Source organism: Protomyctophum bolini (assembly GCF_963924005.1).
Source record: "Protomyctophum bolini genome assembly, chromosome: 7".
Lineage (NCBI taxonomy): Eukaryota > Metazoa > Chordata > Actinopteri > Myctophiformes > Myctophidae > Protomyctophum > Protomyctophum bolini.
This window is the reverse complement of record NC_137868.1, coordinates 38,719,475-38,732,383: the sequence shown is the minus strand read 5'-3', so window position 1 is coordinate 38,732,383 and position 12,909 is coordinate 38,719,475. Positions and strand designations below refer to the sequence as shown.

At 41.3% G+C, this 12,909-nt stretch overlaps 1 protein-coding gene across 1 annotated transcript; it reads right to left on the bottom strand.

Annotated features, from left to right (window-relative positions):
- Positions 1-1,661: 1,661 nt before the first annotated feature.
- Positions 1,662-6,104, bottom strand: cox6b2 (cytochrome c oxidase subunit 6B2). The gene is made up of 4 exons (XM_080768142.1): positions 5,970-6,104; positions 5,226-5,364; positions 3,550-3,650; positions 1,662-1,884 (listed from the first exon to the last, which is right to left on the bottom strand). Exons 2-4 carry the CDS (start codon positions 5,329-5,331, stop codon positions 1,831-1,833), a joined length of 261 nt encoding a protein of 86 aa, XP_080624268.1. The 5' UTR covers positions 5,332-5,364; positions 5,970-6,104; the 3' UTR covers positions 1,662-1,830.
- Positions 6,105-12,909: the final 6,805 nt, after the last annotated feature.

Genomic DNA, 12,909 nt, shown 5'->3' with positions numbered 1-12,909 from the left:
ACGTACGTCTCTCCTCTGTGAACTGGCCTCTGTCACAACCAGTTGGGAATCTTGTGGCTACAAGGTACGTCCTCTATTGTCCACTAATGACTATGTCTGCATCTGTTCCACAATAAATGGTTGGATATTAGCAGACATCACGTAGCCTTACTGTACATGAGGTAGTGAACAAGACACATAAATCTGGATGTCTGGATTTCCAAGCGGGCGCAGATCGGTTCCAAAACACACATTGTACCTGTTAACGGTCCTGAGTCAACTTGAGGACCCGGACAGACAGAGGTTGTAGCACGACACTGTGAACACTCCTTTGCGTCATGGAGTTTCGTTGTTTGCTTTTGGACTGTGAATGAAAACCATTCCATATTCATCTCCAGCCAAGTACAGTAGACCTTACTGTACCCTTTCAGGGTATGGGATCTGTTGAGCAAGAGAATGTATAAGATTGTATGAGAATGAAGCGGTCCAATGACTTTGCTTGATTTCTGTATTAACAAAATACAGTTTGAACAGAAATACATCATGAGGGGTATGCTGGTGGCTCACCTGGTGGATCACATACCCAGTGCTTACAACAGACTTGGGTCCTTCCCACCTCTCATGCCGCTTCCTGTCTCTCTCCATGCACTGTCACTGTCAAATAAGGGCTTGAAAATGGAAATGAAATATAGAAATGCAGTATTGCGCGCACTTCTGTGTGCATGGAAATGAGCACTTAGTGCTCAGCTGCTACCTTGGGTAAAAAATTATAATAGAATTAAAATCAATGGTCCAACCAAACAGGCCTAAGCTTTACTAGATGTTAAAGTAGATTTACAATACCTAAACCCTTATTAAAACATCTGGTTCTGCACTAGTTTACATTAAGCCCAGATAATACAATACATAACACTGTTGAAGTAATGAATAAAGCAGGTTAAGGATATTAGCCTGCTTTATAGTTTTCCAACCATGTTCAAAAGTGCTAGGGTTTTTTTTTTTATAAATACTGCCACTCTCTGGACAAAATGTATATAGTCATGTTCAAACTGAAGCCTAGTTGAAGGTGGGCCAATTAAGGGTCTCATGACTATGTTTGGTTGGATATATAAGAGGCATTACAAACAAATCAGAATGTGTAGTGCCATGGGACTCTGACATTAAGCATTAACACATATACATCACATCCATTTTGATACGGTCAAAAATGCCATATTTGCAACTGTAAAAGGTCAACAACATATGCTTAAAGTTTTAAGGTGAAGCAGCCATTAAGTATACATTAGGCTAAAGCTGCAATCTTTAACTAATTTTGAATTACATTACAATTATTTCATATGAAATTTAGACCCTGGCGGTGGTATCGGTTTACAAGTCATACTGCCCAAAACTCTAATAAATCACTTCCACTAGATGGCGCTTACTCAGCTGTTTGACATTACCAACAATGAATCCTTTAATCTAGGTGGGAATGAAAACTTGCCAACGCTTCATCTGCTTAACACTGGCAGGTATAAACAGTGCAAATGTACAAGATTAATGCAACTACACAGATTTTCTCAGTTGTTGAAACCGCATGGTGTTTGTTCATTTTATGTATGTTTTAATATATTATCTGGAATCAACCTTGGTACAGAGAAAAGCACCACAGTACAAAAATAAAACATAGGTCTTATACGGTGCCAAATAAACATTGTGCGTTGTTTTATTTCTTGCAGAAATTGTAACGTTAAGACGGTTAACAACAGAATGGTGTTTCATGGGTTATAAATATACATCCTTAGGCATTCCACAGTCTTCACAAAATGGTCTGAAGTAGACCTTCTTGAAAGCAGACATCAGATGGCCATTTTAGATCTTCCCGGGGAAATTTCCTTCCTCAACCTGGTCATCCCACTTTTGAACCTAGGAGATATTTTAAAGAGATTAGCTTGCTCAGAAAATAACTCAAGCATCCCTATTCTGGGACAAACACACTTGCCGGATCTATAAAATCACAACACAATGGATGTCTTATTATACCTTTTTTTAAATTTCATGTCTTAATCTTACTATACATTTTTTTTAAATAGCTGATGGTTGCCACATTGTGCTTTAGGGATGGTTAAACACACCATTCTATACAGAGCACCTCCAAAGACGTTGGGGTTAAAGGAGAATTCCATGCTAGAATGCTTTCTTATCTTTCTTTGTAGTCGTTACGTCCCCACCAAAGAGGTCCAGGTGTTTTTTTTGTGCAATAACTCCTTATTGGCTATTTTCCCTACCATAAGCCCTCAATGAATTGCACTGAATGGGAATTGAATGGGGCTATGGGGTGTTATGCTAGTTCGCTTATTTCCATCGAAAGAAGTAGTAAAGTGTGCCGCTTGGGATATTATTTACATTATGAAGAGAGGATATATATATATATACAAAGAAATTATAATTTTGAGCGATGGAAATATCTTTGGTGGGGACGTAACAACTACAAAGAAAGGTAAGAAAGCCTTTTAGTATGGAATTCTCCTTAGAGTAGTGTCTGGCACACAAATAGCATTTAAGGGTAAGGGATCGCATATTTAAACAAAAGAGCTACAATAGGACCACTTTAAAAAACATAATGGCCCAGCCAACCTAGAGTTTGTTGATTAAATGGAGAACACATGATAGAGCCCAAAACACAAAGGCAAGACAGAACAGACTGCTGGCATGGTAACAGCTATGTGTACCGTTATGTCAAATTGAGGTCTGACCACGCCTGCAGTTTGTCTGCAGATGAGAGATTAATAGTGCAGCAATACAAACACTGCTCATACCGAAGGCCACTAAACAACTTTGGGGAGTGTCGTTTGAAATATCTTGCAAATGTTTTCTTTCAGACCTTGTCCTGCAGGATAGTTAAGTAGGCAGATGTGTAGTAAAACAAAAACCATGGCCAAGTAAAATGCATAAGGGAATAGCACCACTCAGTTCAGACGGGTCTGATTTTAAACCAACTATTTCATGTCTTATTGATGCCCAACTACCCCATCACTGGGTGATGGGGCAGAACGGCAGTAGGTGGAATGTAGCCGTTCCAAAACATAGTCGTTTGGAAACATAATGGCATAATGGGCCCTCCACACAAAACACTGTAAGAATATGGTTTAAAAAAAATCATTCCAACTCAAGTAGACGACTACAGAATCCAAACCACGACGACTTGTGCTGAGTGCTTGGAACTTGGAAGGCCCCTTTATTGTGTATAATGTTAAAATTATACGTCACCCATCCACCCTAATGTCACCAGTAAGACGCGCAAACGCGGGAAGCGAACGCAGCTCGTACATATTTGGGTTTTGGACGTATAGCTGCTTTGGGGACTCCTTATATGGTTATGGCTGAGTCATGGTGACACAAATCACTCAGCTCCATATATGGGCACAAAAGCGGGACAGACAGACAGCTGCTTTGGGGACTCCTTATATGGTTATGGCTGAGTCATGGTGACACAAATCACTCAGCTCCATATATGGGCGCAAATAGAGGACAGGCTGATAAGTCAGTTTCAGAGGATCTCTGATAAACAGCAGGTTGGTGAATACATACCCAGCTCATGGGACAGAGGCTCTTGTAGACTCTCTGGTACCACTGACATGGAGCGATGTCCTGGCCTTTCGCATCCAGGGCCTTATTGCACCGGTGGAAGTCTGGAGTAGAGACAGACGTCATCCTAAGGATACTGGCCACTTTATAAGACATGATCCACTAGCAACAACCATATTAGATAAATAGAATGTTTAGCACGGGCAGCACTGTCAAAATAGGACAGGCAATTATTGGGAGGGATTATCGGACCACTATGAACAAAGTGGCCCATGACACGGGCATGAATTATTGTTGTCAAATACAAATAACCAACTCAGGCTGTTAAGGGTGCCAGTGTTTAGCCTTGCAGTTGCAGACTGGGTAAAGGTAATAAATTACCTATTAAATAATAGTCAATGAATAAGAGTTGTGTAATTTCTTAATCCTATAAATTATGCTTTGAAAAAAAAAATGTACACCACCTTAAAAATAAAAATTTTTATGAAAAGTAAACCCACATTTTTTCCTATTTAACAAGTATTCAAACCATTTGAAAATCTGTTAAGATTTCAGCAAATTAAGTTATTTTAATTGTGGACAGGCAGACCACCTGCAACAATAGACTATAGATAGATAATGTACATACGTAGAGCAATAAGAACCTAAATGCATCAGGAGACACGCCTAAGGGCCGATTCATACTCCTGTTTCGGCGCTGTAGTGCCGAAATGATTTCGGCTCGTCAGAAAATTTCAGTAGCACCGAAGAGCCGACTTTAGGACGGTACCCGCCCCCCCCCCGAACCTCAAATGACGTCAAATTGTAGGCTCTACAGCGCCGAACCGACTTTTATTCGGCTCTAAAATAGGAGTATGAATCGACCCTTACACCTCTCCTAACGGAGGTCGCTCCAATGAACAGCAGCAGCCAATGAGGTATAAATCCACCACTGTTGGCAGCTGGTATGCATCGTTGTCATTTTCCTTGTATGAATGCCATGCCCTAGAGCAGACATGTCACCAGACGGAATAGAACTGGTACCACGGGGCTATAAGTTCAGTTCAAACAAGACCCTAAAGTCAGTTATACTTCAGCATTGAGGATTTAAATTTCATAATCAGCTAGTGTGAATCCCTGATTTTGTGACGATGCATACTTTATGCAGACAATAAATAAATTGTTTCTCTGGTTGAGGAAAGGTCGAGAGAGGATATCCATCACAGCCTGATGTATTATGACAAAATACTAAGTGACGTTCATATGCAGTTAAATATACAATAAGGGTATAACTGAGACAATGCTTTGCTGAAGAATATATTAGCATTTGGGTCTTCGGAGTAAAAGGAATGCCAGAAATAACGCAAGAGAGTTAACAGTAGACCTCTTCTCTTGCCAGGATGACAAGTCCTCCAGTTGCCTGCAAGAAGGTCATTGGGTGCTGCCTTTTATTTAATTGTCGACAATGGACTTTCACAGCCACAGTCAGTGAGACGCAAAGCAAAAATCTGGCCTTATTAAGCCTCAAGTCTACCTGCTGCAATCAGCTTGTATCACCAGAATAAACGTGGTCCTTCTTGTAGTTTGTATAATTTTGACAGAGTTAAATCTCTTATATAACAAGATCCTCCTCATGCAGGTAATTCTGTATAATGCGAGAATGTTTAGGTATAACAAGTCAACAAAATCCATGGCCTCACCTAGGTAGTTCTGATAGCAGTTGCGGGTCTGGTTGACGTTGGGAAACCGGGCATCAAAAGGCGCCGTCTTGTAGTTCTGGATCTTCTGTTCAATGGTTTCAGCCATCTTTACCTTTAATAGGTCCAATTAGAATTAACCCTGCAAACAAACAAAAACGTAGTCGTTAACTATTCACGTTGGCAAGACACCTCGATTCAATTGGATTAGATTCGATTTTAGATAATATTAGATTAGGTTAAATACTTAAATTAGATCAGCCAAACACAGCAAGGGTAAAGACAGTACATATCAGACGCACGCGCACCTGTCATCTGGTCTCTGACCTGATTTGACACCCTACCGCTGCAGTATGTTTGCTACAGTTAGCTACAGTGCTACATCAAAGTCACTATGGAGTGGACCGTTATTCATCTCAATACTTTGTCCTAAACGTATACCATTATCCAGTCACGCAGACAAACTTAGTAAACCGATAATTAACAGCACGCTAGCTTACGTTAACACACTTGACATTTTTATCTGAGAGTGCTGGCTTGCTACCTTGGCTTTTGGTTTCTGTGGGGCTTGCTCGGTTTGCTAATTTGGCTAACCATAGCATGTTGTGCGTTTGAGCATAAAAACAAACAACTAAACCAAATACAAGCCATTCCATCTTTTCCGGCGTACGTGAATCAATAACAAAAGCCACAAATCACGTTTTCGAAGTAATAAGTGCAACTTTGGAATCATTTCCGACGACCAACCTTGAGCGTTGAGCTGTTTATTGGATGACTTGTGTCCTTTGCTTTTATCAGGAAAGATGTCCTTCTCTGCTTCTTCTGCCTCTACTTTACGGCGGACTGTGCACGCAGCGGTGGCGCACTTCTGCCTCCCACAGTTTGTTTTGGGAAGTGTGTGTGTGTGTGTGTGTGTGTGTGTGTGTGACTGTGTGTGTGTGCAGTGTCCACTGAAATGGATCAATTAAGCCTGCAGAAACAAATATTTAGGCATGAGCTGAATAATATTGAAGTGCACGTAAGGTAACCCGATTTAGTTTCTGCTATGCAGCTATTGATTGATTGATTGATTGAAGTATTTATTAACAGTTTGCAGAATTACAGTACATTTCAAGCACAACTCAATACAAAAACTGTTAACTGTGAGTGGACGACACCATAAAGCATTACACTTGTTTACAAGAGGGTCCACCGTTCATTCATCATAACATTTAGAAACGTACAAATATACACTTCTATATAGCCAAAAACAAGAAATCATCATAGAGGAGGGAAAAACATGTACAGTGGGGGGAACAGGGGTGGGTGGGGGATGGGCATTGACATTAAAGAAGTATTCAGACAGGTACATGGGTATCTTGGTGGTGTATCGAATCTTGTGGACTAGAGTCATTGCAAGATGCTGTACTCTGTCGTCAACCCTAAGCCATTCCAGCCTGTCAAAGTGGGCAGGGGTGAGGTGGGTTCGGGGGTGAGTCCCAGTAATAGCCTGCCCTGCACCAGTTTGTTTTGGGAAGTCTGTCTGGAGCCTTGTTTTAAGGGCCTGAAGCCCATTGTCTGTGATGGATGTGACTGTTTTCTTCATTTGTAGTGTCAGGATCTCAGCAGTGCCAGTGCAGTGTTTTCCTTCTTAAGAATAGTTTCATAGATCCACTCAGGCATGTTATTTAGCCTTGTGATGAACTACAGTAGTTTAATCACGCTGATGCAGTTAGTTACACACATTTCACACCAGAGGGCAGTCCTGGCCTGACTGCATGACCACAGTGTCTTGCTTTAGCTTATTAGCAGTTGTAAGAGGCTGGTTTTCTCCTTTATTCATCAGCTTTATTATTATCATTTATTTTTTACAAATCTGGATATTCAATGCCAGTCAAAACTACATCTGCAGTAGAATCAGATCCTCTTCAGGTGTAAATCAGTGGGGGTAATTCGATCGTTTTTGTGCAAGCTCCATCATTTTGATATTTTGCATTTTGCACAATGCATTTTGTTATCAGCGTCGGAGAGGACACTGTCAGATCAGTTACCCAACTTTTGGGAAATCGAATCCCTTGGAATCCACATGAAAGAAATGCATTGTGAGAAGGAAGACATGGCAGTGTATCCCAAGCCGTGCATATCCACGGCTTCCCAAGCATATTCCCACTATAGGCTGAGGAAGAAATGCCACTTGACAGTTTTCAAATCAGCCTCATGGTGGCGCTACAACAGGCCAAGTTGCGTCTCACACACACACACACACACACACACACACACACACACACACACACACACACACACACACACACATGCAGTCCTCAACTTTATACCCAAGGAATGTCAGCTATAACTGCCTAACCAGCAGACTGTTGTGACATGTCAACTCAGCATAGGTGTCTTGTCTTGCCTTGTCTTGTTTTTATGGTTTTATCGTGAATTAACGTTTGCAGATTCTGATAGATATTTGCTGCTCAACTGGTTTAAAATGTATTTTACATTAGCCTACAGTTCAGAAATATTACTAGTAGGCCTACTAACTCCTTCAGCAAAAGAAATAAAGCTCTTAAGGAACGCTTCCACCAGGCTAACCTCGACTTTATCCTATAAGCTATTCTACTGTACTGTATAGCAGTAATAGTAATGCTTATGTTACCTGTAATAAACAGTAAAACCCTCAGTGTTAATTTAACACTGATAGAAAACACAAATGGATCCATAAATGAGGATATTATAATCTCTCTGATCACTCTTTACTGGCTGCTGTATATTCTTGAAGGATGCAACTCTCTCAAATAATCAGCTAAATGTAATTGCTGACAATCTACATTCTACAATCATAGCTAGTTTGCATATATTTTCTTTGTGAATGCACTATGATCTACTGTTGAATCATTATCATGGTCATTATAAGTCACTCTAAACAACAATATTATAGTTAAAAGACACACAGCTTGTTCATCTGCATAAAAGAGTGTGTTAAATATTGAATATAAAAATGACAATTAACAGTCAGACACTACAGAACTCTTGGCATCCTTGATAAAGATGCAGGAGTGACCATTTCCATGAACTTATAGTGGCCGCAATACAGCACAAGGTGGTGCTGTTGACAGTGTTTACGTAGCTACTGAGGAAAGCATAGCATTAAATATCCCAGTGTTCTAAGATTATTTTGGGGTGAAATTAAATTACAAATCAGGTTTATAGAATGGTGTCCATAGTAGACCGTATGGTCATGCCAGGTTGATGCCTCATGGGACTTTTGATTGATTTATTGAATACTTTATTAACATTTTGCAGAAAAAAGCACAGGAAACTACAGTTCAATATAAGGTCTGGATTTAAACCCAAGAAAACCTAAATTCATCAAAGAAATGAATTGAACACACGAAAGGCTGAAACAAACAGAAAGGTCTCATACTGTCAATATTGATTATCATCAACATAAATATGATAATTTCTGTTGATTGTGATAACCCCTGACTATATGCATCGTCCCCTAAGTAAAACATTTCAAGGCATTTCATCAAGTTGTGCCGGCACCGCCACAAGGACTTTGGTGTGCGTATAGCTTCTTTGTACAGTATTTCATCAAGTTGAACCATCAAAAGTAAATTATGATAATAATAATAATAATAATAATAATTATTATTATTATTATTATCATCTTCTAATGGTGATGGTGGTTATTATTATTATTATTAGCCTATTATTATTTAGTCCCCAGTCTTTTGGGGTATTTTTGAGCGGTGCACACGTCTCCTTTAAAGGGCTGTGTTTGTCACTGTACTGCCTGCACCATCAGAGCAGTGTGAATGCATCTTGCTCATGGACACTGCAACTCAACTGGGCAGACCAGGGTGCAAACAAGGAACCTTCTGATAATCAGATGGCCTCTTGCATCATGTCTAGTTCAAATCATGACAAGGTAGGCTACACTGTGATTCAGACTTTTCTGCTCGCAAGGGACTCAGGGAGTGAGAAGCCTGCTCATGGTGTGTTTCTACTTTGACAGTCCAGAGGATGTGGTCATTCCTGGGCGGTGTGTGTTTGTGTGAATATAATGCAACTTTTACTACCTCTTTTATTTTCTGCACTTGACCAGACGCTCTTTTATTCTACGTTCTTATTGGCTCACTGAGACTGTGAGGATTGGAATGCAGTGAGGATGGAGTGTGTGTGAGGAGTTTCCTTGAAATGATGGCCTATTGATAGAATGGTCTACTCTACACATACATTAAAATACTTTTTGAGGTAAATAAACAATAACTGTGTAGGTTGAGGTTCAGTACAGTAGAACTGGACAGAGAGGAAAGAGAGCGTCAGCTATCACCACGCAAGTCAGCTCATTTTGTATGTCTGTGGCAAAAATTAGAATTTTGTCCACCACAAGCCAACATGGCGATGACCCCTGCTGTCTGTTTGGTGAGGGGAGCTGTAATGTGAGATTTGAAATGGAAGTATCAGAAATCACAAGGTGAAAATGATAAGATTTATTAAAAGTTAAAAGGCAGAATCCATTATTGTCATCGTCTCACTCTCTCCCCAGAACCCCTCTCTCCCGTCTCCAAGCAGCAGAATATAACCTTTTCAAACCAAAGACCATCGGCTCTCCACAGCTGTGGGGTAAGACGAAGCCCCATCCAGGTGTGTATGTCTTAGAGTGCATGTATGTGCGTGCCGTGCAGCGTGCGGCAGTGAAGTATCTATAGTCGTAAACGTAAACCAACTTGCATCCTGTTGCAACAGTAGCCTATAGTGAACGTGAACATGTTTGTCCATTGCCTTTGATGTTCGGGTGATAAATGTTACAATAGCCAGCTGGAAGGGCAGGGTCATCACACATCAGCTTGGAAAGTGCTGATGTAGCATGCACTTGGGTTTCCTATATGCGTCCTACCACCTCATTGATGCTTCATAATCTTATATTTCCTATGTCCTTCGAACAGGCATAAGAGACTGGATACAAGTAGCAAAATGGCCGGCCGACTTCAACTTCCTGTAGGAGTTAGGATGTAGGGCAGGGGCACCCATTCTTTTTTTTTTTACTGTAGAGCTACTTTCAAAATGACCATCTGGACAAGATCTACCCACCGAAAAACTATATTATGCCATTGCTGAAAATACTTTAAATATGTACCTGAGTGGGCTTTGGAATAGCGGAGCTGCCGTTACATATTAGACAAATGCACTTTGAATGCGAAATTGAGGGGGAGAAATGGAATAGGTAGGATTTTTTGTATTTAATTTGTAATGCTACAGACAGCAACACTCTTGAAAACATCTTTTTACATTTAAATTAAATATTCTTTAGAGGTCATGTGATCTACCTGCACAGCCTTTGTGATCTACTGGTAGATCATGATCTACCTTTTGGGCACACCTGATGTAGGGGATAGGACAGATCAGAATAAGGACCTGAGATGCAGCCGGTTCCATATCGCCAGTCTCTACTTCCACTTAATTTACACAATGTGAGCTGGCAGATCCAGACCCATGTCACCCTAACGCCTCCGGACTCCGAGGCTACTGTCACCCCAACCACAGATCACTTGGACACGGACCCCCTGCCACAAGCGCCTTAATGTCTTGCACTCATTCACACACCAAAAGCAGAGGAGACCATGCAAGGCTGCCATGGCACCAATCTTGCATAGACAAAAATGTTTTACTGATGCAACAATACAGTGTTACAAGATGTCAAGTGTTAAGTGCCTTGCTCGAGGAGAGTCAAGAGATGCCGTGGATCAAGCTAAGCCACCTTCCAATTCCAAGTGGCTCTCCCTCCAGAGCCACTGCTGATTGGCAGCTTGGACTGAGTTGAATGTGCGTGGACATAAGATTGTCATCATTTTGTATTCCTGGATTATGTTGTTTATTCTAAAATCTAAATATATTTTCTGGTTCCAAAGTAAATTTGGACCTGCAAACGGGCATGTCCTGGACTGATACATCCTATAAGCCAAAGGGACAGTATAGTCTTGTAAGTGGCTATAGCCTCATCACTGCATGCTTATCCCATAGCCCGGAGAGAGGATTACTCTGCAATTATACATATTTTTATAAAACCTAAATATATATATATATATATATATTTGGCCTACTGTCAGCATGCACATAAGAAATACTGTATGAAACTGATAACTGAAGTATTTTATTATACTCGAATACCGCCACACATCTATGTCGCAGTGCGATCTGAGTGAGACTGAGAGACACACATTACAGCAATGTTATGTAGGCTATCTGTGGCCACTGACCGTGTTTTTTCCGTGCTGCTGGGCAGGTTGTTTGAAATGGAATGGGAAACTACAGCCATGCACAAAGCTGCGTTGAAAACGCACAGGTAAAGTCAGTGACGTATCATGGCCACAAAGTAAACGGCACTACCTCATACTCAGCTATATACTCAGCTAGCATACGTCACGGCCTATGACTTGGCCAACCGAACCGCACACAAAGCTGTGCGTGCACACTTTGTGCAGCACAAAGTGTTCCCTTCTCAGTTGTATGTGGAGAACATCAACATTTAGGACAATAATTTCATGAATGCCGTTTTTTGTTGATATTTTTCCAAATCTAAGAGTAAAAAGCTTTTCATTATTATTATAAAACAAAATGTTTCTCACATTTTAGTTGTGGAGACATTTGGCCCTCACAATACAAGTAGGTTATTAACACACACACACACACACACACACACAGATAATCAAGGGCTCAGTGAATCTCACAGCCAACACTTGTGGTTTCCTCTTCCTGTTGTCATCATCTATGATCATAACTGCCTGCTCTTACAGAACAGGAAGTTGCATAAATAGACTGTTTTGAGCCAATAAACGAGTTAACGAGTTTTTATGTGTTGAACTTTGACCTATTCATGTATGCAAAAACTACACTTGGACAGGGCCCCCACCAAAAGCATTAAATGTATGTTTGGTATAATATTTGAGATGTGAACAGGTACACACACAAAATTCAATCAAAGTTGAAAAGAAAAAATGAATCTGACAAACCGAAAGAGAAGAGCCCCATGCACTGACCGTGCAGTGTGCACAGTGTGAAGTGCATTTGTAAACGGCCGGAGGGCCTTGCATGGTTTGTGGGGAGCTTGTCAAATTCCAGACGGGGATTTAGGTGGGCTATGAAGATTAGAAATAGTTGATGGAAGCATTAGTAGTGAGTGCTCCATCGTTTGTTCGCCTTCCCACTGAGCCGGTCTCATGATTTCTGCATGACCGGCTTTGTACACGAACTCCGTGCCCGTGCACATTGCCTTTTGTTCTCGCGCCCCCGGTGGGAAGCACGATGGGCCAGCACAGCGGCGCACAGAGGCCTCTTTCACCGGAGCTGATTGTTCTCCATCTCACCGTCCATACAGTACGCGTGCTCTGGCACGTCCCCCTCTTCTCAAGTCGAGTGGAGCGCCTGTTTGTGTTGCTGCGCCGTTGATTTAAAACGAGTCCCATAATATTATGATTACGAGTCCCGCGAGTCGCGACTCCCGCCATGCTATACGAACCATACGAACGAACGACTGGAACGAGCCCCCACGTATGGCCCCACCCACTGACTCACTGTTGTCTTTTTGGGGAAACATTCACATGCGCTTTTACGCGCGGGAGCGCATCAACATACTAGCCTATATGACGCGGTGTAGTATAGGGGGGCGGGTGTTGTTGACACTGACACTGCGCAGCAACTTGTC